At 32.5% G+C, this 27061-nt stretch overlaps 1 protein-coding gene and 1 long non-coding RNA gene across 3 annotated transcripts; both read right to left on the reverse strand.

Moving 5' to 3' along the window:
• Positions 1 to 8568: 8568 nt before the first annotated feature.
• On the reverse strand, positions 8569 to 9806 carry LOC139525489 (uncharacterized). The gene is made up of 2 exons (XR_011664905.1): positions 9636 to 9806; positions 8569 to 8931 (listed from the first exon to the last, which is right to left on the reverse strand). It is a non-coding gene; the product is annotated as an uncharacterized lncRNA (long non-coding RNA).
• A 25-nt stretch (positions 9807 to 9831) lies between these two features.
• On the reverse strand, positions 9832 to 26285 carry LOC139525487 (deoxynucleoside triphosphate triphosphohydrolase SAMHD1-like). Of its 2 annotated transcripts, none has more exons than XM_071320860.1 (9): positions 24484 to 26285; positions 23919 to 24089; positions 22096 to 22187; positions 21884 to 21937; positions 20997 to 21192; positions 20438 to 20521; positions 19872 to 19913; positions 12760 to 12864; positions 9832 to 11401 (listed from the first exon to the last, which is right to left on the reverse strand). In XM_071320860.1, exons 1-9 carry the CDS (start codon positions 24490 to 24492, stop codon positions 11255 to 11257), a joined length of 900 nt encoding a protein of 299 aa, XP_071176961.1. In that variant the 5' UTR covers positions 24493 to 26285; the 3' UTR covers positions 9832 to 11254. The 2 variants fall into 2 exon arrangements, with proteins under 2 accessions (XP_071176961.1, XP_071176962.1); XM_071320861.1 differs by having other exon boundaries at positions 20444 to 20521; positions 24484 to 26283.
• Between the last annotated feature and the right edge of the window lie 776 nt (positions 26286 to 27061).

Genomic DNA, 27061 nt, shown 5'->3' on the forward strand with positions numbered 1-27061 from the left:
TCTACTAACAAGTCAACATGACCAAATTAGTCAATTGACTCCATGAAGAGTTATTGCCCTTTAAAGTCAATTTTTAACAATTGTTCGTTAATTTTTGTATCTTTTATAAAAGTCTTCTCCTCCGAAACAACTGAGACAAATTAAACTAAACTTGGTCACAATTATCATAAGGGTATGTTGTTTAAAAAATGTGTCCAATGCGCCTGCCGGCCAACCAACATAGCAGACATGGCTAAAAGTTGCACATACGGGTAAAATTCAGTTTTTGTCTTATATCCCTGAAACTAAATCATAAGTATAACATTTGCATTTTTTCCTTAATCAATTGTAAATATAAATATCAGGTGAGCGACACAGGCTCCTTGGAGCCTCTAGTTTTATTTCTGTTCGGTTAATTGATTCAAATATATCAGAAAAGTCGTATACACATTGTCAGTCATTGTTGTATAGTAACTTAATGCATTCTTGGGGTACTGTTTGTTTAAAAGTTTGACAAATATCTACAGTATTATGCACGGTTATATAGGAAAACCAAATGTTAATTTTGTCTAAACAAATCTCTCAGAAAACAATAAAAAAACATGACAAAGGATGCTGATTAAATGAATAGCTATTGAATAGTACTACAAGGAGATAGCAAAGAAATTATGTGAATCGTCAAATTTGTCTTTCTGATTAAGGAAAAAGGATTGGATACAAGTTCTATCAACTTAACACAATCCTCTCCAAATAAGTATATTATACAACATTTCAAGACTACAGCAATTATATAATTTAATAGAATAAAAAAAAACCATACAATAAATATATTATGATTTAACAGTAACAGTTGCATATGTGTACAGTTAAAGATACAGTACTTTTAATTAGAGAATCGTTTTGTTCGGCGTATATGTGTATGTATATTTCTGAAAACGATTGTGTTTTGTTCAACACTAATTTCGTCCTTTCCAAATAAAACATTCTATGGATATGACAACTAGGTATTTAATATTTTCAAAGAGCTGATTTCTAAAATTTGTCTAGAGTGGACATTCTAAGAAAAAAATAATCGAATCTTCTAAGTGATACTAACGTTCACAACATAGATCATTAACTTAAACAAACTCTGTATAAATTAGCGTGTGGAGGACTACATCTGTGTCGTAATTTTGTTTGCAGTATATTTTCCATTCTTTTACCAATAAGGGATATTTGTAATTTGTTCAAATAAATAATATTCCCATCCAGTTAAAAAACGTAGGGACTCTTTGCTTTCTTTGATATGATTGAATGAATCTGATATCTAACGGCAATGAATTCCATGTAAACATTGTGGAAGAGAAACAGATTTAGTAAATATGCCCAATACATATCTGAGTACTCTGTAGGGAGAACGATTTCTAGTATATAATAATTATCATCTGTATAATCTGATACACGATCCATAAGATATTCTAGAACACTACTAAAATGTAATTTATCAAATAAACATAGTTTTCGTCTATTTGTTTTACTCAGTTTAGACTCTTTGGTTGCAAATTGCGAAAGTCAAGTAATAGTTCTGGGCGTAACAGATAAAACTTATTTGATTAGCCATCGTGATCTATTTGGTTGTAAATAAAAGTTACAAACCGTAAATAAGAGTTAAAAATCTGGAAACTAAAGTTAATTGTTTTAACGGAATATAAAAAAGTAAAGATAACATGATTTAAAGAAAAACATATGTCGTTCATAAATATAAATTATTGGATTATTAACTAGTGTCAAGCTATCCAATGATTCTGATTCTCTTTATTACAAAAAATTGAAAACAACACGTTTAATAATATCTTGCGTCCGGAGCGCTTTCCTGGATTGACCTTCATCAGGAATAGTTATCCGGCAATTGCGTCTGGAAAAATAACTAAGCGACTATGTTGAATATATAGCATTTCTACAATATTTAAATCACATTTTATCTATGTATTCAACATTGTTTACATATACAACATTATCAATATTTTAACATTGTCTTTATATTCAACATTGTCTTTGTATTCAGCAGAAAGTATAACCTGTCGTTAAAATTATCAGCATCTGTTTCTCGTTCATCCTTTTTCTAGAAAAAAATGTGCAAATAATTTCAATGGTACTTTGAGTTTTTAGTGATGTTATTTTTTTGGTAAAAACAGTTTATTACTTTTGCTTTACTGTATTTTTGCTCATGTTTTCTGTAAATACATGTATTTTTAACTTTATTGAAGCATAACAATGCTGAACTTTATGATGGGACCTTTATATAAAAATCACAAAACAAATGTTTTAGTTATATCACATACGATTTGCAGTATAGAAAAATAGTTTTGAAAAAAAAATTTGTACGAGTTCAGCATTTATATATTAACAGAGTGATCATTTGTTCAATATTGCTTTTAATATATTTATAACTTTGTAAGTTACAACATTTTAATAATAAATTTCGTTTGCATTCTCTATTATAAGTTTTTGATTTACGTTTCCATACAACTATATTTCAATCAACTTCATGGAATATTCTGTGTGTTCGGGTTCTTTGTTTTATGGGATTTGTTTAATTTTAATTCAAAAGTAATTAATAAAATTATGAATGGAAATTTGGAATGTGTCAGAGAGATCACAACCCGACTAAAGTGAAGAAAACAGCCGAAGGCCACCAATGGACATTCAACACAGTGAGCAAAGCCGCATCCGGAGGCGTGCTTCATATGGTCCTTAAAAAAAGTATGTACTAGTTCAGTCATACTCAACTTTTAAACATTAAATGAATGAGAATAAAAAAAAATCATATAAGCTTAAAAAGGCAAGATGCCCCTGACTTGGGACAGGCGCAAAACTGCGGCCGGTGTAAACATTTCTTAACTCCCCCTATTACTCTAGCTAACGTAGAAAAACCAAACATACATCTGTATACTCAGCAAAACTCCGGTTAAAAGAAGACCAAATCCGATGTTAGAAAAGGTAACGAAAAAAAAACGAAGCAAAATTACAATGATACAAAAATTAACAAAGGAATACTAGCAGTTACTGACATGCCATATCCAGAACTTTATAAACTGATTAAAAGATTATGTCTTCGTTATATGAAAACCAAACAAAATTCATCCCGCTGAGGGGTTTAGTATTATACAATCATAAAATTTTACAAACATTAATATCAAAAACGTAACCCATATCATGTCAACAACGGAATTAGAATAAATGTGTTTATTTCCGACGCAAAGACCCTATGAGTGAATCATAATTTTAATTATCAAAATATGCCATTTTTAATAACCCGACAATCATATCGTAACTAGATAACTTTTGAATAAGTCTGTTTAAAGGTTGGTAAGCTTTTTGGGTGAATGTTGACATTTTTGTGCTTTGTAAAGAATATAACTATTAAAGATTAGATGTAAAAAAACTGAACGTATAAGATGTCTGCACGTTGATTTATATCTAAATATCTATAAAATCTTGACGAAATACGGAATCTCCTTAGCTTTGTTTTCCATTAAAAAACGAAGGGCAGTTATCATATCGCAGCAGGTCCAATTGACATAGTTTCTTTGTTAGTTATTACTAAATAATGACATAAAAGAGTTTAAACATTTATATTCGCATTCTGACTTTTGAAATGCCATTTAATTAGGTGTGTTATGTTTTTCTTCATAAGATTATGAGGCAAAGAAGTATATAGGTTAAGAAATTTTTAACTTTGAACAGCTCGAAATCACCAATATAAGCATGCAATCTCTCAAGTAATTCCAGCAATTTTTTAGCACTAAAAATTTTTTGAATTCCACTATTTTCAAATATTATAAACGAAAGAAGCATGTAAGATGTTTCTGAATGAGAACGAGCACTTATTTTTTTTAAACCGTTGGCAATATTCTTTCCGTACCGTGTTTTATTGTCTGATTTTTGCTTTGAATTCATACTTTTTTCTTCCTTATAATTCATAGCTAAAACGTAAAAAGAAGATACAAATGATTACGTACTGTTCAAGTTTGATTTGTTCGCACTTCATTACCTTTAAGAGAAATAATAACCATTACCAATTTAATTAGGTGTGTTATGTTTTTCTTCATACGATTATGAGGCAAAAAAGTATATAGGTTAAGAAATTTTTAACTTTGAACAGCTCGAAATCACCAATATAAGCATGCAATCTCTCAAGTAATTCCAGCAATTTTTTAGCACTAAAAAATTTTTGAATTCCACTATTTTCAAATATTATAAACGAAAGAAGCATGTAAGATGTTTCTGAATGAGAACGAGCACTTATTTTTTTTAAACCGTTGGCAATATTCTTTCCGTACCGTGTTTGATTGTCTGATGTTTGCTCTGAATTCATACTTTTTTCTTCCTTATAATTCATAGCTAAAACGTAAAAAGAAGAGAAAAATGGTTAAGTACTGTTCTAGTTTGATTTGTTCGCACTTCATTACCTTTAAGAGAAATAATAACCATTAACAATTGATTCATGTAAACTATAGAAACAAGTACCATACCCTCTACCCCATCGTATGGTGTTTACATATATCAGTTGATACGTTATGCTTGAGCATGTTCACACTATATGCACTTCATATACAGGAGTGTGCTCTTTACGCAGAAACTGCTCCTACAAAGTTATGAGGAGGAACGATTAAAAATGACACTTTGTATATTTTATGGACACCATTACGTATTGGTTGATCCATACGATGTGTCTTTGTCTAAACTAACTAAGGACATTTTTAACACGTCTAAGATTATGGTTTATCATTTACGTCGTCTTGTCTTTAAGTACCGAACATGACTTATTCCCGAATATGAATGTTATGAATATCAATAATGTGGTCATTTTTATAAATTTCCCTGTTTACAAAACTTTGAATTTTTCGAAAAACTAAGGATTTTCTTATCTTAGGAATAGATTACCTTAGCCGTATTTGGCACAACTTTTAGGAATATCGGATCCTCAATGCTATTCAACTTTGTACTTGTTTGGCTTTATAAGTATTTTGATATGAGCGTCACTGATGAGTCTTATGTAGACGAAACGCGCGTCTGGCGTACTAAATTATAATCCTGGTACCTTTGATAACTATTTTGCTGAGTTTGAATTCGCAGTGCTATAAGACGTATCACGGTATTTGTTATCCAAAAGAAGGACGAAAGATACCAGAGGGACAGTCCAACTCATAAATCAAAAATAAACTGACAACGCCATGGCTAAAAATGAAAAAAACAAACAGACTAACACTAGTACACATGAAATAACATAGAAAACTAAAGATCAAACAACACGAACCCCACAAAAAACTAGGGGTGATCTCAGGTGCTCTCGAAGGGTAAGCAGATCCTGCTCAGCATGGCGGTGCCCGTCGTGGTTTTTATGTGATAATTAATCCGGTAAATAGTCTAATTCGGTAGGTCACATTCATAAAAGGGAAGGGGTTTGTAGTTACGACGTAAGGAACATATCCGATATCATTTGTGAAACGGTTATTCCATAACGGTCAACCAACTCGTGATGGCGTCCGTAAAATTTACGAAGTGATGATTTCAACTTCACCATTTGGAACTCTTGGTTTAATAGCTTCCTTGTGAGCAGCATGTTTTTGGTTATGATGTTGAATTTGTAGTTCTGATAATTCTGATATATTTAATTGATGTCATGAAGCTGAACAATTTTGTTAACCACTGGAAAACAATATCATTAAAATTAGACATCTGGTATAGATACTGTCATATATACAATAATAAAATAAAAAAGAAATCCGACACAATTATCAACTGCTGGTCCACTACAGCATCGATGATGCATATCGTTCGTAAAAATTTCGAAGAGTTAATTTCAATTTCAATATAAAGGGCATTGTTTCTATATATTGTAGTTTCATATCGAAGATCATAAAAGAGTAGGTCGGGCCTGGAAATCGTATCAACTGGTAGATACATATCTTTTTTTTCCTGACATGATACTACATAAAATAAAACACTCGTAATTGGACAATTGCAAATCAAGTTCTAGATAAGACGTAAATGTTAACTTGTAGATGCAAGCTAAGTCTTGAAAAAAGACAAAATAATAAAAATACCGAACTTTAAGGTAGATTCAAAACGGAAAGATACTTATCATTTTGCCCTCATCAAACGAATTGAAACAACTGTCATATTCCTGATTGGTATTTTTATATGTAGAAACCCGGGAGCTGTTTTAAATTGCATCTGAAATATTCTTAATCCACGTCTACTTTTTACCAGCAAAGACACCAAAATTAAAAAAGAAAACTAAGTAAAGGAACGTCATCGCATATTGAAGTTAAAAGATGGTGCTTTTCTTTGTGAACAAAACGCGCGTCTAACGCCAATATAAAAGTGTATTTAAAGTATCTATGATACGTTTATTTCCTTAGAGTTCGGTATTTTGTTATTTTGCTGATGACACATATCTGTTAGAGAAATTAAAGTAAAAGTTACTCATCAATTTTGATAAAATTAAAGTGAGAGGTTTATATAGCTATACACTATTAGTTCATCATTTTTTACATAAAGAAATACCTGTACCAAATTAGGAATATGACAGTTGTGTTCCAATTGTTCAATGTGTTTGAGCCTTTGATATTGTCTTTTGATTAGGCACTTTCCGCTTGGAATTTTCTTCGGAGTTCTATATATTTTTAAATTTTTACAGGTTAATTAGCGATACATATGCACAGTTACTAGAGACTGTGTGTGGTCAATTCCAGAATTGTAAGATAAATGAAGGATACTCAAAGATGACCAAAAAGACATAAAAAACGATACTATAAAAGTATGTTTCCATTTGAAGACGCCGGATATCTGTTTTAAAGAAAGCATTTAATTCCATTCATCAGTACGAATAAACAATAAACATGACAGTATTCCTACATATTCATGATAGAATATAAATATCGAAAAGTGAATTAAACAAAGGCTTCATTATGGCTTGTATATGCCTTATATAATTATAAAATATTAACAGTGAATTAAACAAAGGCTTAATTTTGGCTTGTATATGTCTTATATAATAGTAACAGTGAATTAAACAAAGGCTTAATTTTGGCTTGTATATGCCTTATATAATATTAACAGTGAATTACATGTGATATTTTCTTTATTGTTCTTATGCTTATAAATTTGATTATATCGAATTTTTAAAATTATCTTTTATCTGCATAAACCTTTATAGTTCCTCGTTACTACTTCAATCAAATGATAATTTATGAGCCGTGTTTCTATTGATAAAGATTTGAACGAGCGATGAACTTTCTCCAGCTGTTTAAGATTTAAATGTGTGTAACGGTACAGATTAGATCTGTCATAGATACAGACTTAAAACGACTGATGAAGTATAGCAAATTGCCACCTAAGCAGTGGGATTTCCAGTGACACTAGAACAATAGAAAAGTCACTCTTCTTATGAAAGAGATAGAAAAGGTCTAAAAACAGGAGAGACAATTTACGCATAAAACCCGATATGCATAGGGATGAATATCTCTTAAAACACAAAACCATTATATAACTTTTATACAACCACTATAAATAAAGTATATGTTAAAGCTAAATATGTTAATATATGATTTTTTAATTGCCAAACATGCTGTTAATTGAACAACCTATTGTTCAACATAGGGGTGTGTAAAAAACTGCCACATTTGACTGCATATTTTTCTTTTTTTTTGAAAAAAATATATATTAAACCTTAATAATGTAGCTTTCTGGGTATCTAATTTTTAACGTGTTCCGAAATGTAGTTTCGTCACAAGAATTTTTCAAAGTTGTGTCATTTTGTCTATATGAATGTCGGTAAATTCGTATGATCGAGCACACCGACAAGTATATCGTTGGGACTCGATATAATGTAATCAATATACGTGAAAGATTACCTAATGTGAAGTTTATCAAAATCATCATAACATAATTGATCAACACATTATGTTTGAACAACATGAGTCCTACAATATAAGATTTAAAGGTGCATATCATTTACATTCAACGTTTTTATTGGATTTTTTTACTACAATGTAACCTCGAGGTTCAACGTTGATAGTTAAAAAAAAAATCCCAGAATTTTTTTGAATGATATTGTAAATGATATAAACCTTCGAATTCTTATAACATCGGAATAGAAAATATGTGATCCGAATTAACCATGCACGTGTGTTACAGAAGATTATGAACTTTTATGATTTAAGGGTTTTTCTTAAACAATATTATGATCCCAAATTTGATGAATTTTGTTGGCAATACTTTAATATACAATGTATTATTATTAGGAAAAATGTTTGACTCTGTAAAAAAAAATCTTCCCCCTCCCCCGTATTACATGTAATGGTTTAAACCTAAAGGATTCGCACTAACTGCCCAAAAGGGGTCCGCTCCAGTCTTGAATCAGTGATTTTGTTTATCATAAACAAAATATTGTCTCACACTGAAAGGGGCAACATGCACAGCCCGGATTGTCTCAAAACAACTAAGATTTACAAAAATGATTACAAACAAAAACCATCAGTTGGACAATCTTACTGGAAACTGATTATCTCTACTGATAAATAATGCAACACTAATGACACATTTAAGTTTTGGAATGATTTTATTCACAAAGAATGTTTCTCATTGGTATACATTTCTATGCTCTTGTCTTTTCAGAGTTTATATTGGAAATTAAAAATTGCTGCATGAAAGACACTAGCTCCACATTCCTATGCATATGATTTTATATGTATGAGAATCATTCCATAAAATATCCGTTTGGTATCCTTTCAATGCATGACACTGTCTAGTGGTTTTTCTGCCACAATTACAAGGAAAACCTGGCTAAACTTGTGCTAAATCAAACACTTAAATCTTACATCGCTATTGATGTTAAGCAATTATTTAAAGGGCCATCCGGAACTGTTGGGTTTTATGACAGTCTTCCTTCCATACACACCATCGCTGCAAAATAATTTGAACATTCAATTAGATGATTATAATATTATTTGGCAATCCAAAGAGAACCTGAAAACATCAGACCACAATAAACAGAGACCCCAAAAAAAGCCAATTTTACTTTACAATGAAATTGAAAAAGTAGTTAGTTACATGTCAAATCATCTTTTGGCTGTCGACAAAAAATAAATAAAATCTAAATTTCGTAGCATTTTACCCCCCCCCCCCCCCTTTTTTTTAACTGAATTTGTTCAAGGTATGGTGGTTTTACCCCTTTTCAGATATCAGTATGTCATGTTGTATATCTTTTATAAATTAGATGAATTTCTAGCAAGTTTCTACGATATTCTTTATCATTTGACAAAATACTATGCATCTGAATTAAATTGTTTACTATTTGAAAAAGCGCGCCTTCTTTTACTTTAATTTACTTCCCTTTATTTCACATAGCAACAAATATTAAAAACTGCCACATTTGACTGCATATCAATTTTTTTCCCCCAAAAAAATATATGTCAAGCAGCATAATTAACTTTACAAATTGGGAGAAAATCAAGATGTTCCGAATATAGGTTAGTATTAAAAAAAATAATGAAAGGTTGGCATGATTCCAGGTTTGAACCCTGACGACACTTAAAATCGAAAATTCACTTATTTACCTATCATATGGAGATACGATGATGTGATAAACTTAACAATTAATAATTTACCTGGTGCATTATCATATTCACATTACGTTGACACGTCTCAGTTCGTCTGTGTTAGCTCATTCCAAGCTCGTAAACAATGTACACCATTTTCCGCTATTCTTTACCGATTACCTCTAGTCAGAAGAGCCCACTGTTTACAGGGGCGATAATATTTTGTCACCAGTTCACGCACTGTAAGTTAAAGTAATCAAATCAATTTAGAATGACTAAAATTTATTATATATAAATACACAGGCTTGTATTCAAGTTATAATATATACAAAAGAAGTAAAAAACATAATATAATAAAAATACAAAATATAAAATTGGCGTTACGGGCAACATGCTAGCAATTGATATGTATTTAAAAAATAAAAATAATACATATATCTCAATTAAATTCACATTATTCGAGCATCTATCGCGGCACTTGCACTTGACGACAGAGTGTAGATGTGGTACCGTGACTTTAAATAACTTTGACCATATACTTTCAGGAGAAAGTCACGAGCCACTTTAGTATACATCAAACAGAAACATAACTCGTAGAGTACTGAGGTAGAGTATTGAATGAAACCTGAAACAATGTGAACATAATAGCAAAGCGAGCCTTTTAAAAGAGAGTATTTACAAGAGCTCGAAGCATAATTCAAAGAACAATATGTTACTTCAAAATACTTCTCTACGAGTGACATGTTGAGCGCTGGCCCATCCCATGTCAAACATAGGTAACTCAAGTATACCCACTCTTTTAGTTTATTTTAATTAATTTTAATACCTGCATGTTGAGCGCTGGATCAGCCCATGCTTAGAGGGTGTTGGCTCACTTTGTAACCTGAGACGGATAACCTCGAGTGAAAAAACCATTTGCACACTTAAACATGTATCCAAAAGAACTGTCAAATGGACAAACAAATGATTCGTTCACCCGACGAGAGGGCTGCCTAGTTATCCATTTTATTCAGGGCTGCCTGAGAACTCAGGTAATAATTTTGTGACAAGTAAAGAATGGATGAAATTCCTTATTACAGTGCCCGAACGAATTGCTGCACATGTTGCCAAAGCACAAACCACAATCTCGGAGGTGTAAAGGGGCGGATGGAGGGTCAATAATTACAAATAAAAATATTACATAAAATAAACATGTGTATCTAATCCATAAAATTACAATTGCAACTTAACTCAATTTCAAATGTACCCTAGACAAGTAAGGGAGGAGTTACTTAAGATTGACATGCCTTATATCAAACAAGATAGACTATTAACATTGCGGTCAGACAATTCCCAGACTTCCATAAACAAGTCAAGATTAAGAGATAAAGTAAACAAATGGCATCTGCAAGGAAATAAACACTTACATAAACTTTAATTAATGAACATTAATACACATATACTATTTAAACAAGTAAAAATAAGTCTTTCGATGAGTATACATTTACAAACTGTATTTTGTACCCACAATTAGCTAAAAGAAACCACAGATATTGTAACAAGTTGTTACATTTAGGCGTCTTAGCATCATTTTGTCAAAGCATCCCTTGTATTTTCAATTATTTTCAAAGCATCCTTAGCGTGTTTATTTTTTTTCAAAGCATCCTCAGTATCTTCAATTTTTTTCAAAGCATCCTTCGCGTCTTCAATTATTTCATAGCTTTCTTTGCATCTTCATTTTTTTTCAAATCGTCCCACTTCCTTGAAAGTTTGTCGGTCTTGTTCTTGTTTAAGCTTGTTGAATATACAAGTACAATTTCTTCTTGAACATTTCCCGAAGGCAAAAACAAGGATGTCTAAAGTAAAATATAAACGATAATTTCTAACATCTTACTGGTGCAGAAGATTCATATAATAATATTCCATCGATGATTTTTTTATTTATAAAATTATAAAAACCAGATTTACGTAACGGTCTACGGGGCGCCGAATGGGACTCTTGTGGTTTTGTACAAAATTCAATTCTGTCATAACAAAATCATTTTTGTCTTACAAAACTATGTGCTACAGACTTGTTTTGTGAGAACTTCAATTTTGTGATGACAAAATTCATTTGTGTAGACAAAATTCATTTTTGTCATGACAAAATTCATTTTTGTAGACAAAATTCATATTTGTCATGACAAAAGTAAATTTTGTCTAAAAGGTATGCAAATATAAACATATTTGCATACAAAATTGACTTTGTTACCTGATATGGAAATTAAATCACAAAAGTCAATTGTGTGAGGTAAGATTCAATTTTGTGAGACAAAATTGACTTTTGTGAGACAAAATTAACTTTTGTGAGACAAATTTAACTTTTGTGTAACAAAATTAACTTTTGTGAGACAAAATTAACTTTTGTGAGACAAAATTGACTTTTGTGAGACAAAATTCAATTTTGTGAGACAAAATTTTAAATTTGTAGTATAATACAAATTTTGTTAAACTGAACTCATTTTTGTTGAACAAAAGTCACTTTTGTCCGTACAAAATTGAATTTTGAGTACAAAACCACGAGAGTCCCATTCGGCGCCCCGTACGATCTTCATTGTCTTATCCAGAATCAAGAATCATATTGACTGATAATTAATATTCTAAGTTTTTAGTGTTTGGTATTTTTCGAATAAGCTTCTTTTTTCAAATACAGAGAAATGCATTTTGAACTATGGTGCATCAAATGATCGTCTTGATTTTCAATTTTATTAAGGGATTTTCATCTTTGTATTTTGCTATTTAACAGTGAAAGGTAGAAATTGGATCAACCGGAACGTAACATTTATCTTAATTATGCCGACCATTATTATACATAATTTTTTACTCTATACAACGCAATGAATAAATAATATATTTAAATGAAGGAATAAAATATTAAATGGCAACCTTTTTTGAAACTTACATCGCTTTCCAAATTAGAATATTCCCCATATAACAAAGAAAGAACACAATTTCTGTGTCATTTGGTGTCTACTAGAGAGTTGTCTCATTGGCAATCATGCCACATTTGTTTTCTATATCAAGATAAAAACAAAACATACATATTAAAAAGACAAACAAAATGATAACAAAGAACAATGTTATGTAAAAAATCATCATTTGTTCTCTTGTTAAGATTTGTTTGATTGGCAAGCATACCACACATTCTTAATTATATATTTTTTATATATATTACCTTTGTGGGTTCTCCCCCCGGGAAACATTCAAAACTGCCTTTCTTATAAAAGTATACTGATGTGATTGGGTTTTCCTTTTTCATTCCATAAGAAAACGTGAGTTTCTGTAAATAAAATATTATTATGAATTACATAACTTGTGAACCTTTTCATTTTAAGATACCTTGTACTTATCAATTACTGCATCACATGTTGGCCCCCACAATTAATGAAATTACATATATGCATGATAAATCTAATTACGTTCTGTAATGATACTTTGTTAATCTTTTTTTTTTTTTTTAGAAAAAAGTGGGATCCAACTCCAAGCGCCTATGTAACGGACGTGATAAGCTATACTTGCGAACAAATTGCTTCTTCAAAAGTATTTGTCTAACCCCAAAAATGAACATATACGTAGGCCGGAGTCGTAAATCCTTTTTTTCACAAATGTCTTATTAAGGAATATATACTTAGGATAGGACCATTTATAAAGCATCGAAAGACACCTAAATTTGTGTCCTAAACCAAGGACGCTACTACGACTTTTCCTAACTTACTGCATGTTTGATAAACACACTTACGACATATATTTCCTTTAATGATCGTAGGACATGTCTTAGTCATTGTTTTGAACGTATCGATAATAAAGGCGAGTAAACACAAATGCGTCTTCAATGTTTCGTATGCTTTACTAGAGTCTAAGATATACAAAGAGACGTCGGCAAGTGATGACGTTGCGGGCCTATTGTTACGTCAAAATGGCAGTAAAACGTTAAGCAAATAAAAGAGTATAAAATACTAAACTGAAACTATAACTAATTCACAACATTCTGGGGCCGCAAAATGCAATTACTGTTCATGTATTGTTCATAAAAAAAGGGTATTGCAAAACACTTTTAACAATTAAAGTTCATATTTCCAATGGTACCAGTTTCACAATTGGTCTCGTTGTAATCAGTCCAATCGATGTACGCAGTTTGACTGCTCTCACGACTTCATCATTCCCGGTGATCAAATCTTCTATAACTGCTAGTTTCCACATTATTCTCGGTGAATTGTGCATGATTTGTACGATGGAACCGATTTTCACATGTGCGCTGTGGTCTCCGGCGACGCGATGAAATTTTCTTAATCCGATGAGGTATTCCATTCCCCATCGTTTTACAAAGTGTTCAATCAAAGTTACTTTATGATTAAAACGTTTGTTTGCTTCTGTGAAATCTAAATTTAAATTATTGTCCTCTGAATCAGAATTGTTCTCTTGTGATAATCTTCTTCCCTGTAGCAGACGTGACGGTGTAAGCGGCTCTGGATCTCGGATGTCGGACGTCACATACGTAATCGGACGATCGTTGATTACACGTTCGATGTCTATCAGAGTGTCGTAATATGTCAGAATTTACTTGTGATTTTCCGAGCACTTTTTTCAATGTCGTTTTCGTAATTCCAACTAGTCTCTCCCACCATCCACCGTACCATAATGCTGCTTTCGGAATAAATTTCCAATTAATTTGAATGCTCATTTCCTTCGGAATATCATGTGAAGCAGAAACAAAAGTTGGTGCATTGTCGGAATACACAGTACTGGGAATTCCTCTCCTACTAACGAATCGTCTAAACGCTAATTTGAATGACTCGATTGTCATATCCGTAACTAGTTCTAGGTGTACGGAACGAATACACGCACATGTGAATAGACAAATATACGATTTCTTCATAAGTCCATTTTCCTTAACGAAGAGTGGTCCAGCGAAATCAACACCAGTTGTCGTAAACGGAATCATATCTGTGACTCTATCTTTCGGTAGCGGAGGTGAAATCTGCGCTCAAAGGTTTTCCGGTCACTTTTCGGCACTTTACACATTTCTGAACGATGTGGTTAACGCAATGTCTAATGGAAGGTATCCAATATGATTGGCGGATTTGCCTAATTGTCTGTCCAGCACCAGAATGCAACATCTGCAGGTGAGCGTTCAATATAACTAAGTCCGTAAATTGATTTTTCTACGGAAGTAACACTGGAAACTTCGCGAAGTCATCTAACTGTGAATTGTGTATGCGTCCGGCGCATCGAATGACAACTTCGGTATCTATGAACAAATGCAATTATCTTACTGACGGTAGATTCATGCCATGTGACGGGTTTGCGAGTTGCTCCTTTTCTCTACTGATTTTTTCATTTTGAATATCTGTAATCCATGTACGAGTTGCATGGTCGATTTCATCTTTCGTAATATCTTTTCCGAGTCTAGCATATTTCCTCAAGTTATACAGTCGCTTACTTTTACATATATTCACAAATTTAAACACGTAGCATGTAACTCGTAGTAACTTCCTCAATGACGAGAATCTTGATAGATCGATTATTTTCGAAATTCCATTTACACACGCGGTTTTATCTTTTCGCTGTCATCTGTTGTCGTTAACAAAAGAGTCTCTAGTTTAACTTGTGGGGTCCATGTAGGCCAACTGTTCTCATCCGATATCCATTACAGTCCTTGCATCCACAAAGTCGACTCCTTGAATTGCGTTGATGGTATTCCTCGAGTTTGAAGGTCGGGCTGGATTTGAGTCTCTTGGTACGTATTTCCAGTCATAATTTTGTGTCGTTTCTTTATTTTCTAGCACACGATTCTGAACAAATCTTCCAAATGATTTTAAAGACGAAATCCAGTGCAGAACGATCTGACTGTCACTCCATAGTACTGTGCGTTGTGGTTTTGGGGGTTTCGTGAGATTTTTTCAGCCATTCGAGCTCCTTTTAGGTGTAATACCACCAAATCATGGTACGTCACATCCGGTTGCATACGAAAGTAGGTCTTAAAAAATATTTCCTGGAATTTGACAGTTGTAGAAAATTAACCCTGCATTTCAATGCACTTAAATTTTTCTGAGTCATAAACATGTATGTTGGGTGTCTGAAAGCATCATTCTTTTTTTTATTTGATGGTCTTATGAAATATTTTGGAAAGTTAAGGTTACATAGTTACCAAAGCAGGTAACCAGTAAATAACAGTGTAAACATTGGGTTGTTTACTTCCGGTGATGGTTACTTTCTTATATGCAATGAAATGTAGTGTGAAATTTTCACTGTAGCACTGGAAAGGATTAAACTTTATTCATGCAAAGTATTGCTTTGGTTGAAATAAAGGTAAATACTGTACAATTTTTTTTTAAAGTGCCAATTTAACAAAGACTAATAGGGGAAAATCAATGGTGGTATTACACCTACTACTGCAGTCATCAATTCTAGCTTTGTAATGTCATTTTGGCAAGCGGAGCGATCCGTTTTTTTTGCAATTACTAGAGAAGAAGTGTTTCCTTTAAATAAGTAGGCACTGGCTCCATACGCGCGTTGGCTGGCATCAACAAAGACATGTAATGTTATTTTCTCGTTGCTTTCGTTCTCATTTTGATCGTTAAAATAATTTTGTGCGATTTTCGTATTAACAGTTACATCTAGGATGTCATCTAAAATTTCACACCGTGATTGACTATGTTGCTAGGTAACACCTGGTCCTAATCGTATCCCTCTTTCCATAATGTTTGTATCAGTAGCTTAGCTCTTACAGTCACAGGTCCAATAATTCCGAGTGAGCGTAAATTGACGATGATTTACGCAATACTACTCTCTTTGTTGCTTGTGAATTATCAATATCTATACGATCTTCATTTAATTTCGCAAATGTCAATCCCAACGCATTCCAAGAATTTGCGTCTCGCTATCCTTATCAAGTACGTTTGCCTTTGTAGCTTCGTTGCGAAGTTGATTGCTATTTGAACTCCATGTTCACAAATTAAATCCTGCATTTTTCATGAGTTCTCTAGAATTTTTTAAGAAATTTAATGCAGCTTCTTCCGTATTAAAACTCGTAAGTACGTTGTCTACATACAAATCATGCTTGAGTATTTCATCAGTAGTACTTGTAACCGTTGATAAATGTTTCAATATTGTAGCGTTAAGAATAAATGGCGAAGAAGTCGCTCCGAATAAAATTACCTTGAATCTGTAAGTCTCAAGTTCACTCTTGGGGTTGCTTGGATCACTAAGCTAGAAAAATCGGGTAGAATCACGGTCTTCTTCGTCTAGTCCAATCTGGAGGAATGCTTTCTCAATATCAGTTGTTAAGGCGTATTTTCCGAAGCGGAATCTTGTAAGAATATCTGTTAACTTATTAAGCTGCGGCAGTGTAGAAGAAAGGCAATCGTATAAGCTGGGTGATTCTGAATCTTGACGACAACTGCAATCATATACTATACGTATCGGTGTAGTCCATGAATCTTTTTTCACTGGGTGGTGCGGAATTTAATGTACTCGATTAGTGGTCTCATCCGGGGTTTCAACCTTCTCTATGAAACCTCGATTTTCTTGGTCGTTGATAATGTTACCGTATATCTTAAGAATCTCTGGTTCTTTAGCAAGTCAGTTTATCACGTTGTATGTTCTCTTTCTGGCGACCATCTCGTTGCTAGGCAACTCCGGATGTTCCTGTTTCCATGGGAACTTGGCGATGTACCTATTGTCTTTCAAATGAATGTTATTCTCTTGGTAAGTGGTCATTTCTTGTAAGTCCGTTTTCGTTTTCACTTCACTGTCCTTTTCTGTTATTATGGATTCGATTTCCCAAAATTTATGTATTTCACATTCTTCTAGTCTGTGTGCGGTCAAAATATTCATAATCGATGACGTTGATTGATTATTACTGTAAGTGTTCAATTGTATAGGTCCTGATAGCAAGTATCCAACTTTGAACTGTACAGCGGTTGGTCCGGAACCTCTAATTACTCTGTCTCCAACTATATCCCAATAATAATCGGCGCCAACTTAGACTGATATCTCAAAATCCTCGTCTTGTAAAGCTGGGTGGGCTAACCTCAATCCATTTAAATGCGGAAAACTCGACTGGTTCCTTGCGTAAGTATGTATCGGATAAGCAATCTGTGGTACTATAAGAACTTCAATAGGGATAAGCGTATTCGTTAGACCTTTTATATAGATAGTAGCAATTTGTAAATTTCTAACCTTCTTGTTGGATTCACCGAAACCGGATATCATTATCGCTTCTTTCTTATGTGGTCTCAGATTCAATAAATCGGCTATCTCTTGAGAAATAAAGCTTCGCTGGGCTCCTTCGTCAAATAGTATATTAGCGGTGTTAAAATGTGTCTTGTCATATGTGATAGTTGCTATGGCGGTTTTCAACAATACCTGCGATCTAACCGATGATGTGGATGAATGCATGCTTGCGACAGCGGAATCGGTATCTGGTTTTGATGTACTGCTATCGTCAAACTTGGTATACAAGTGTGTTTCATTCTTTGAACAAATACTAGTATGGTGTCGTTAATTACAGGTTTTACACGTTTTATCGGATTTGCAATCGGCAACTCTGTGATTTCCTAAGCAATTAAAACATGCCTGTTTTTCCGTAACAACTCGTTTTCAATCTTCAATTTCCATGACATTTTTACAAGCTAATGGGGCGTGAACTCCTTGACAAAAGATGCACGGCTCCTTTGTTATGTCTCTTTTTCCTTTTTGATTAGCGTAGTTGCGATTTTCAGGAATGCTGATGTGGGTGTGTAATTTGGCTCTATATCATCACCATTTACCGACTGACCCGCTTCCTTAATCGTTATCTCATGTTGAATAGCTTGCCGTAACGACAGCAAGTTCCAGTGGTCGCCTCCGTGGGCACGTACCATGTTTTCTCGTATACTCCCAGGTAGTTTATTTAATATTATGGGCACTAATAGGCTTCCGAACAACTCGTGATACTCCCCTATACTTTCAAGGCCACGGATGTAGTTTTCCATGCTGTCGTAGAATTTTTTCAAATGTGTAATATTTGACGTTGGACTTGGAAGGCTGATTAAACTCTGCATGTATGTTTGTGCTATCTTGTGAGGTTGACTGAATCTCTTTTTCAGTACATGTAATGCTTTTCCGTAATTTGTAGACCTGCTAAGCATTGGGTGGCTTCTCCGAACAGTTGAGATTTCAAGTAATCAAATTTCTGTACATCGTTTAAAGACAGGTTATCGTGTATGGCAGCACTAAACCAATCCCTAAGGGTAGCCATTCAACATATTCCCGCCGAACGTTGGTAAATTTAATTTGGGAAGTTTGTGGTACATGCTGGAGTTTGAAAAACGGACGCTGATGTATTTGCGTGCATGAAACTGGGCTGTGGCTGACTTTCTTGATGATTTGTGTAATTAATTAACTCGTGTGCATTTGGTTTTAGCAATGACTTACTTGACTGTTTGTCTGTGATTTCCGATTCCTTAATGATTTTTGAAAGTTTGGTTACTGTCATTTCTATGTCATACGTGTATCTGCCGGCTTTCTTTATTTCTTCGCTCACTTCTTCTTCTGATAGTTCCTCCACAATCTTCTCGTTTAGTTGATCGATCGTTTCCTGCTTCCTAACAATAAGTCCTCGAATGGTAGAAAGTTCGCTAACGTCATATTCCTGCAAAAGTTCCTCGGAACTCGGTTCCACTTTCTTCAGCAACTTTGTAAGAACTCCCCAATGTCCTGCTCGTCTGGTCTTCATCTTCGTTGTCTCATCTTTCGTATTCTTCTGTTTTTGTCACGGCACCAATGTTTTGAACGTATCGATAATAAAGGCGAGTAAACACAAAAGCGTCTTCAATGTTTCGTATGCTTTACTAGAGTCTAAGATATACAAAGAGACGTCGGCAAGTGACGACGTTGCGGGGCTATTGTTACGTCAAAATGGCGGTAAAGCGTTAACAAATAAATGAGAATAAAATACTAAACTGAAACTATAACTAATTCACAACAGTCATAATAGCGCTTCGAAAAACAGGATCCAGTGTGACAGGTTTGTTTTCACGTATATGAAATTTTTATTCAGAAATTTTTAGCTAATATTTCGTTCTAAATAAAGGCAACAGTAGTATACCGATGTTCATAACTCATAAATCCATAGGCACAAACAAATCCGGGTCATAATCCAAAACCGAAGGAAGCGCATTAAATATAAGAAAATGACGACACAACATTAAAATGTAACATACACAGAAACGAACTAAGCATTAGACAAAATCCTATGCGAAAAACAAAATCCGATGCGAATAAGTATATTAGTTTGATGATTACCTGTACTTGAAAATCATCTTTTGTAATCCGTTCCGTATCATTCTGGAAAGAAAAGCATACAAAAAAGATAAACATATACATTACATATATGGCTGATAAATCTAATAATGTTCAGTACTAGTACTTATTTTTTTTTAATGTGGGATTCAACCCCAAGCGCATATGAAACGGACGTAAAAAACTACTTGCGTAGGAACTGCTTCTACAAAATAATTTGTCTTACTCCATAAAGGAATATATATATGTAGGCCGCAGTCGTAAATCCTTTCTATCACAAATGTGTTACTGAGGAATATATGCTTAAGATAGGAGCATCTTAAGACACCTAAATGTGTGTCCTAAACTAAGGACGACTACTACGATTATTCCTATCTTACTACATGTTAAGATACACACTTAGGCCACGTATATGTCCTTTAATGATCGTAAGACATGTCCTAGTCATAATAGCGCTTAAAAAAAAGGATCCAATATGATAAGTATGTTTTCACATATATGAAATTTTGATTCACAAATATTTAGCAAATAGTTTTTGTTCCAGAAAAGTATAATAATTCGAGGATTACCTGTACCTTGGAATCATCTTTTGTAAATAGTTCCTCATCTTGTAAATCATTCTCAATATCACTAAGCTTCTCCTTTGTAACATTCTGGAAAGAATAACATACAAAAAAGATAAACATATACATTGTGTGTAATTGCATTGTGGAATTATTATGGGTTAACAGTTTATCGGTAGGTTAACAGACTCATTTGATCTTATGAACAAAATACTTTGGCAATATATTCCTCATTTTGTTTTCTTCCATTTTATGAAAGAATAACAGTGGCATTATCCTGATTGATTCGAAATAAATAATCTTAGTTTCTGAGTATTCAGAAAACAACAATTGGCTAAGTAATGTGTTTTCAACGTTGTATTTTGATTACTGTTGCTAGTCTTTTCGTATTTAAAAAAAAAAATTACTTTTTGATTGTTAGTTTATTTTGAATTAATAGTTTAGATACTCATTTGAGATGTTCTAGTTCGCTTTAAAGCTAAAAGAACAACACAATACCTCATACAGTGTCGTGTAAAATGAAAACCATTCATAGAATGAAAAAAAAACCATCAAACAAACTTACGGTTTCGGGATCTGTCTGACCAACAAGCCTATAAAGCTGCCGTTTATAAATCCTGTGTATAAGATCCTTTGCTTTTTTCATCCCTTTTTCGTCTTCGCGCATAAGGATAAGATCAACAACACTGTCAGTTAACTTTTCATAGACAGACATATCTTTCCAGGCATCACTCATTTTGATTTTTGTTATTTTCTCCTCGCTAAAATTAATTCAAAATTTATCTAAGCTAGTTTGTTGGCATAAAACTTTAAAAACAGTATACGATATTATAATAAAGCGAACCACAGATAGAGGGTGGGTGAACAAATGTGCTGCAGAAGTTTAGTAATTTGTACTCAACAAGTGGCTTTGACGTGTTGTTTATTATTGGTTAATCTGCGTTTTATTCATTTGGAGTGAAAGGTAGTTATAAGTTTCATTTTGTGATTGCCATTTTCTTTGAATTTAGGATAAAATGAAACAAATATCAGTGGTCGGTTATGCGCGTTGTTCAAACTAAGGTAGTAATAAGTTTCATTTTGTGATTGCCATTTTCTTTGAATTTAGGATAACATGAAACAAATATCAGTGGTCGGTTTTGCGTGTTGTTCAAACTAGACTATATGGCTTACATAAAACTTCAACAATGAAAAGAAGAGCCTGCGTTTTATGATATTCCTAGTGAGCAGTAACACAAGGATTCATGATAAAATTCGTTGTCAATAAATTAAAACACTATTAATTGGGTGATATTCAAATTATATAAAGGTGTTGTCAGAGTGTGCACAAATATGAATTGTTAAAAAGCAGAAAATTCAATTCTTTGGTCGAAATTCACAGCTAGCCTAGTTGTTCGTTTAAATATAAAGTGAAAGTCTAGACAAGAACAAGTTCTAACTATAAATACGTACTCTTTAGTTGGAAAGAGTAAATGCTCGTTCGCTTCAACAAGTGCGTCAGCTATCCTGTAAAATAGTATGCAATGATGTTATAAGTATTTGCTCATACATATTTTTTATGGTGATATATTTGATCTTATATTTTATTTATATTTTGTTAAATTTATATACACTTAGTATGAGATTTGAGAGAAAATCAGCAGCTATGCTTAGCATTTACTCACATCAGTTGAATACCGTGTGTACCTGGATGTTGGTATGCACGTCTGAAAAGCCCATTGCGTGTATGGAATAGTTCATATAAATTGAGTTTTTCCTGTAAAATAAAATGCAGTTTTTATGAACTTACATATTTGGATATGTTATGTCTTATTAATGTTCAATATCTCATGTTCTGCTTTTATAAAGGGAAACACTCGCAAGATTGAGAGTATTCTTCTAATTCTTTTCATAAACCTCTTGAACATAAATAATTAAGAATATCAATGAAGAGATTTGTATTAATTGTAGATCCCTTTCATTAGTGTCTATTTTTCATGATACTATATGATTTGCTAAGTTTTATTGCTTGAACAAAGCATACCAACAAGGGTGTATTGTTAAAACATTATGTTGATCTGTATTTTGTTTTTGGTGTATTTTAAGTTCATCTATGACTGCAATTTTCGTAACAGTTATGTTTCCGAACAGCTAAAAAGGTGATTTTCAAACAAAGTATATACTGACATGATTTGAATAAAAGAAGCAGTTTTGTATGAGTAGAATTCGAAAGTTTATTAAGAATTCCATTTTACTGATTGAGGCTGATTTATCCCCAATGAAAACATGTCTATCGATATCATTGGCTCTCTGAAGTCAGTAGTGTTTTGTTTTTCATATATAAAGGATTTTATGCATAGCCCACCCCCATTTCCCTAATAAAAGTTAAGTGTCTAGTGCACTTGCTGAATATTCTTGGATTTCTGTTTTATTTACAACCACGTGGTCGATGCCGGTGATAGAGGACTGTAAGTAACCCATGTTATCATCAACTGAATTAATAGTATTTCCGGTACAGTTTAACTCTTATTGATCATTTTGTACATTATCTAGCTGTTCCCAATCTGAGACTTAAATCCCTAAGCTAAAGTTCACCTTTAAACAAAATTGTGGTTGTTTTGGATTTGATGAATCTTTTCTTCTAAAAATCGAAATAATGTGTATGCATAAGAGTTGGCTATTACCTTCATTGGAATTTGATTTTTCGTTTATTTTCTTGTATAAAAAAGTGACAGAAGGAGTACTAAAAGGAATGCATTGTAAAACAAGATAATAATATATGATGCAATTCAAAATTATCGCTGATATTATTATAATGAATTCATAGAATATATGTATAGAAAATGTCATGCTGTTTTGAACTGTTATTAAATAAAAAAAGTAATGGCAAAAGACTTTACCATTTTATATGAAAAAAAAAGAATTAACACTGTCATGGACGGTATTCAAAGGTGCATGATTTAATTCAAATGAGACAATTATATCTTTTACCTGATAACAGGTGTAAAAACTAGGGCGTAAATAAGTACATGTATATTAAAAAAGGTTTGTATTATTAGTCAGAAAGCCGCACGAATAACGTGTTTGGGGTATGCCAAAACAAAGTAGAGAAAATACAAAAATACTAAACTTCGAGGAAAATTCGAAACAGATAGTCCCTAATCAAATGGCAAAATCGAAAGCTCAACCACATCAAACGAATGGAAAACAACTGTCATATTAGATCATGCGAAAAACGGTCTCACTTCGAAATACACAAATTTAACCTCATATGTCTCAGCTCCTAAACCAGTCATTTTACATATCCAGGTGGAATGAGTTTGAATGCCCCTCTGGTATCTTTCGCTCCTATTCTATAGAAAGGGCTACAAGCTTCGCCTACTTATATGAATTGCAGATGCCAAAACATAGGACTTATAATGTTTTTATCTGAGGCACAGTGCTATTTACTCCATATACTAAAGTTAACCCATTCAAATATGTGTTTAAAACTAAATGTAGTGTTTACCTTGTCTCTTACGGCAATTGTTGTATTATCAGAATCATTTGGAAACATCACCCGACACTGGCTTATAAAACGTAAATGATCAAAAGTATTCCTTATTCCAAGGCCATGACAGTCTCTGGCAAAATACTCCATTTTGTCCACGTCTATTGCATTCAGCTTGTTTGCCACTATCTATACAAAATATTAAATCAGTTACAAATTATACTATAGATAACAGTTTGTAAGATATCATTAAGGAAAATGAAATTTGGGCTGACGTGACCACTGATTTTACAATGATGGGTTCATTAGTTTCGTAGAAATTAACCATCTGTACGTTTGTTTGAATATCGATGTAAATGATCTTACTTTATAAACTTACAACTAACTTTTTAAAACCTGTGGTGAAACTCGGATCTGGAAAAAAGCGGATATTATTCCCGTTAAACGATCTCATTTTCTTATTAATTTTTCTCTTTTCTGCATGTCATAATTACCACAAAGTCCATACTGAAAAAAGCCATGCACGTTTTAAGCAGATATGGTTCATGTAAACAACTAGTATATATCATATCTTCACTCTCACCTCATACATGTACCGTCTTGAATTGTCTTTACACCCCTGAAAAAGGACAAAGACACATGAAACTGTACATCATAAACACGTAACTAATTAATAAATTGCAGAAATCTTCTTCAATACAATCATATCAAAGATGGAAACACTCATTCCTTACTTAATCTTTGACTGTCCCTTTGGTATCTTTCGTCCCTCTTTTAGTCTCATTGCACTTTTTAATTTAATCAATATTTATAGGTTTATCTAGTCATATAGTATCCAACTTATTACAGCTATTTTAGATATCGAAATGCATGTCTTATAAGCAAAAATTTAAAAAAAAAACAAATATCCCATTCATTATTCAGGACTTTATTAATGTTTGCTGTGGTAAATAGCTAGGAACTATTACGAATACTCTAGTAGTTTAGAAATTTTATATGTTAAATGGGACTTTTTGTTAATCTCGCTTTGAATGAACATCCTCAAATCATTGCTTAAAAATTAAAACCACAATATGTGTTTTGAATTTTTGTACATTAGTTTTGGAATCAATAGACCATGTAGACCTTTTGAAAAAAATGGCATATTTTCACCTCAGGGACGGAAAAACGTGCACTGAAAAATTCAGTTTAGTTTTCAATTTTCTAAAACAAACAATGCATTTGAATTTTATTCATTTATGACATGCTATGTCTTAAAACGTTTCTTCAAGATGCACAGGTTTGTCTGTACTCATAGTAAATTTTGATGTGAAAACGCAGTCATTTTTAGCCAAAGGGTCCACAAAAACCTTAACTGAATTCTGCTGTATATGATTTATTCAAATTCAAGCAAATCGAAATCACTTCAATAAAAAGAAGGAAAAAGCAGTACAGTGTTATTCAGTCGTTCATGTTTGTTTGTTTATATTTATGTGTGTGCATTGTTTTCTACTATAAAACTCTGTTAAAATTCGTTTGGTATTGCATAATATTGTTTTCTTGTACGGTTTCGACTTTGCTGTTCGATATTGAAAACAGGAGAATTATTGATTGAGTTCTTAGATGAATGTGTTGATTTTGCATGAGACAACACCCACACTATCCCATTTCATTGTTCTTTATAAAAGAAATTTAGCAGCAATTAAAGCAGGGTTTTATTTTTGAGAATCTATCTTCAACGATGGCACCATGAATCAGAATGGGGTACTTTAAATTTCCAAAGATCTGTATGGGGACATAAAAGTTGAGTCTCTTTCATATTGCTATTAAAACAAATCATTTGAATTTTCTATCCTTCACATAAGTATTCCCCATAATAAAGTTAAAGACAAAAATTGAAAGAATTTGTAATGCTTAGTTTCAAACCCTTTCATAAAAATAATGGAGATGCATTGTAATTTGTAAAAAAATCATTCTGATTCAAATAAAAGAAATTCTGAACCTGACATTTTCAAATGCTTGTTACTTGATTATCAATATTTTTATTATGTTTCGAGGACTCCAAATGTTTCTGTATTCTTTCACTAAATCTCCAAGAAATTTTACTGACTACATTGAATGCATCTATCACAACAAACGTAAAATAAAGGATATACATTAGATACAGTTTTCTTGTCTCATATCCTGACTTACATAAAAAAAAATATGTATGAGGGTCGGTTGAGAACCAAGTTTCACGACAAGAGATAACGTTTCAGTTCCCAACGCTTGGAATTTCTATTTCTATGTAGTAAATATACTCAACATAGATACATAGTATTGAAATTTTGTATTTGTAACATTCCTACAGTGCCAACATATTGAGTATATATCACCTAGTTAATACAATATCCCAGAACTTAAATTCCCTATCACAATTTGTTCGATAAAGGTTTATATCGAATATATATATTTGTATATTTTTACAAATAGTGGTTTAATTTGCTCCTTAAACATATAAAACAGCAACGAAAAAAACTCTCAAATGAAACTTTTTTTTATTTACAATTATTATAACTTAAAATTCATTGTATTCAGATGTTTTTTGTTTACTAAAGTTTAAGATCCAAATGCGTTTTTCACAATAAATACTCGATAAAAAGTTTAAAAAATATGACATAGCAAAATATTTGAATGAATAAACAAGTAAAGGTATAAACTGCATAATTCTTAGTAGAATAAGAAAAAAAATATTCTTTTGAAATTATTTTAATGCATATAAAAAGTAAAATAACAAAAATACTAAACTACGAGGAATATTTAAAACGGTCAAGTCCGTAGTCAAATGACAAAATCAAAAATTTAAACACATCAAACGTACACTTTCTAGAGTGCGCTTGACTGTAGTGACTTTATGGAATTTAAAGCTTGTTTGTGATTTTTTGTTAACAATAAATGCTAGCACATTATAGAAAATCAAGTGAGTAATTTATGTTTAAAATTTTATAATTTCTTTTTTTTTTAAATTCTGTGAATTTTCTACGAAAATCTTGGTTTACTTTGACAGAAAATTCCCTTTTTCTATCAGATGCAATGAAACAATAATAATGCTTTGCATGAATTTTTCCCTTTGTATATGTACAAAATGTCAAATCTCTATTTTTCCTTTTTTTGCTGTTATGATACTATTGCAGTTTGAAAAT

The sequence above is a fragment of the Mytilus edulis genome, chromosome 5 (genome assembly GCF_963676685.1).
Source record: "Mytilus edulis chromosome 5, xbMytEdul2.2, whole genome shotgun sequence".
In the NCBI taxonomy this organism is placed as follows: Eukaryota; Metazoa; Mollusca; class Bivalvia; order Mytilida; family Mytilidae; genus Mytilus; species Mytilus edulis.